General features: G+C 38.7%; 1 protein-coding gene across 1 annotated transcript in view; it reads right to left on the bottom strand.

The window, feature by feature from the left end:
* Positions 1-1,552, bottom strand: part of CAST (calpastatin) — a gene marked incomplete at both ends in the record, with an annotated part of 8,074 nt that extends 6,522 nt beyond the window's left edge. Inside the window, 3 exons of the mRNA XM_010156167.1 lie at positions 261-362; positions 1,052-1,153; positions 1,448-1,552. Of these exons, the coding sequence (XP_010154469.1) occupies positions 261-362; positions 1,052-1,153; positions 1,448-1,552 (309 nt within the window). The remainder of the gene's footprint in view (positions 1-260; positions 363-1,051; positions 1,154-1,447) is intronic.
* Between the last annotated feature and the right edge of the window lie 645 nt (positions 1,553-2,197).

Raw genomic sequence — 2,197 nt, 5'->3', positions numbered from 1 at the left:
GCAGCAAGACCCTAAGCAAATGCAGTCTTCAGAAGGTAAAGGAATTACTTCACTGTTAGTAGGCAAAATTATTAAGAAAATGTACTCTCTGTGTTGAAATTCTACTAGTATTTCTTAAGCAGAACACAACTGGTTTCACAAGAAAATTTTGTTTTTACAAAAACCAGCAAACGTTATCTCTAAATTGCATGGGGAAATACAGTAACACTGAAGATAACAACATCAAAACTCTGTTTTTTAAACTCTGATTGTTTCTCTACCTTAACTTTATCCACAGCAGGTTTCTTCTTGTGTGGATCAGGCTCCCTCTTTCCAAGGCTACTGGACAAAGCTTCCAGTGCTTCATCTGCCACCTGACCAACCTGTATTGATACAGTAAAAACCAATTCTTTGGAGTTCAGCTGCAGCTCAAGAAGCCTCTTCATATACTACCACCACCAGCCACAGAGTACTTGAGGTAAAAATTGAAAAGTAAACTAAAAAGCTGTAATGCCCAATTGTCTTCATATACTTGGCATCTGCAGAGTTCAAGGCGTAAGGGAATGTTGACAAGGGTTGCTCTGTAAACAGGCTTCTCCTTTCCACAGTCTTATTCCCAGCTAAAATGTTCCAGAGGGAAGAGGGGTGTGTTTTTTTAAGAGAAGCATATATATTCTGAGAAGAGATGAAGAATGTCAGCCATTAATTCAGTCTTTTGAAATATTCAGTAGAATGGCTATGATTTTTTTGTAGCATTTGTCTTTTCCTGCAGAATCTATCATGTTCACAAACAGCATCCCTTTTAGAGCATTCAGAGCTAGAGTAGACCACTAGAACTGTCCATTTGACTTCCTATTCAGAAGGTCACTGATGTTCCCTGTTTGGTTTGTGCTTGACGTGGGTTTTTTTTGGTGGTGGTTTTTTTTTGTTTGTTTTGTTTTGTTTTGTTTTGGAAAGCACTCAGTCTCTGTGGCTTACATCTACAGAGGACGAATATGCAATAAACATCTTGACAATACGCTATACCACTGTGTAAACATTGAGTTTTCCTTTAGCTCCAGATAAGACTTACTGAACTCACCGCTGACAGAGCTGAAGACTGCACAGTGCAAGCTGTGGCATAAGGCACTACTTCATCCTTGGTAGTTTTTGCAGACACGGGACCTGAAGGTTTCTGAAACAGAACAATTACACTGCATTTTACTGAATATGCTCAGAAACCCACAATGTACCTGTTAGGTTGCTTTTTGATTTTAATACAGTATAAAACAAGAAAGCAAAGTCTAAATTTAAAGGTAGAACCCCCTCAATTAAGGACTAAGTGCCGATACTGCATGTTCTACTGAAATCAATAAGGGGGGAAAACACAGAAACAGAAGAAAATACTTTTCCTGAAAAAAACAGCAGCATTACCCAGTCCCAGCAAAACTATAAGTGTCAGCATCTTCAGTGAACTAGAAAGACATACTTTGGGTGTGCTGCTGGGCTTTGATGGTTGGGATTCTACTGCAGGCTGTGCAGGGCAGGCAAAGTCTTTTGAAAATTCATCAACAAGATCAGATTCGCTCAAAGGCTGCAAAAAAGACATACGTGATATGGGTGACTCAATGCCTGGTTTTAATTTATTTTTTCAAGAATTATATTTGAGCTCTTCAGAAAGCAGAATAACTTTTGTAGCTTACACCAAAATAACACCAAAATAACATTTCACATTTACATGCAACAAAAAAGCATGAATTCCGTAGTATATAAAATTAGGAAAGCCACTTTTCAGAATGAGTAAGTTGCTTTGCTATCGAAAGTCAATATAATGTAGAGAATATTGTGTTCAATACCGTTTACAGGACTACTGAAAATAAAAATCTCTTCATTAGAAGAGAATGAATCTCTTCATTAGAAAAAAAATAATGCTACTGTTTAGTAGGTAGTATTTACAATAACAGCATCATGTTATTGTAGTATTTACAATAACAGCATCATATCATCCCAGGGTGGAGAAGGCGTAGGTGCTCATTACTTTTTTTGCCTCGGTCTTCACTGGCAAGGATGAGAGCTGTACCCCTGAGTCACGGAAGGCCAGGGCAGCGACGGGGAGAATAGAGAGCTGCCCATAGTTAGATAGGATCAGGTTCAAGAACACCTGCGGAACCTGAAGATGCACAAGTCCATGGGACCTGATGAAATACATCTGCAGGTCCTGAAAGAACTAGCAGATGAG

The sequence above is a fragment of the Eurypyga helias genome, unplaced genomic scaffold (assembly GCF_000690775.1).
Source record: "Eurypyga helias isolate BGI_N326 unplaced genomic scaffold, ASM69077v1 scaffold13507, whole genome shotgun sequence".
Classification (NCBI taxonomy): domain Eukaryota; kingdom Metazoa; phylum Chordata; class Aves; order Eurypygiformes; family Eurypygidae; genus Eurypyga; species Eurypyga helias.
Note: the sequence above shows the minus strand (reverse complement) of the source record. Positions and strands in the feature narration are given on the sequence as shown.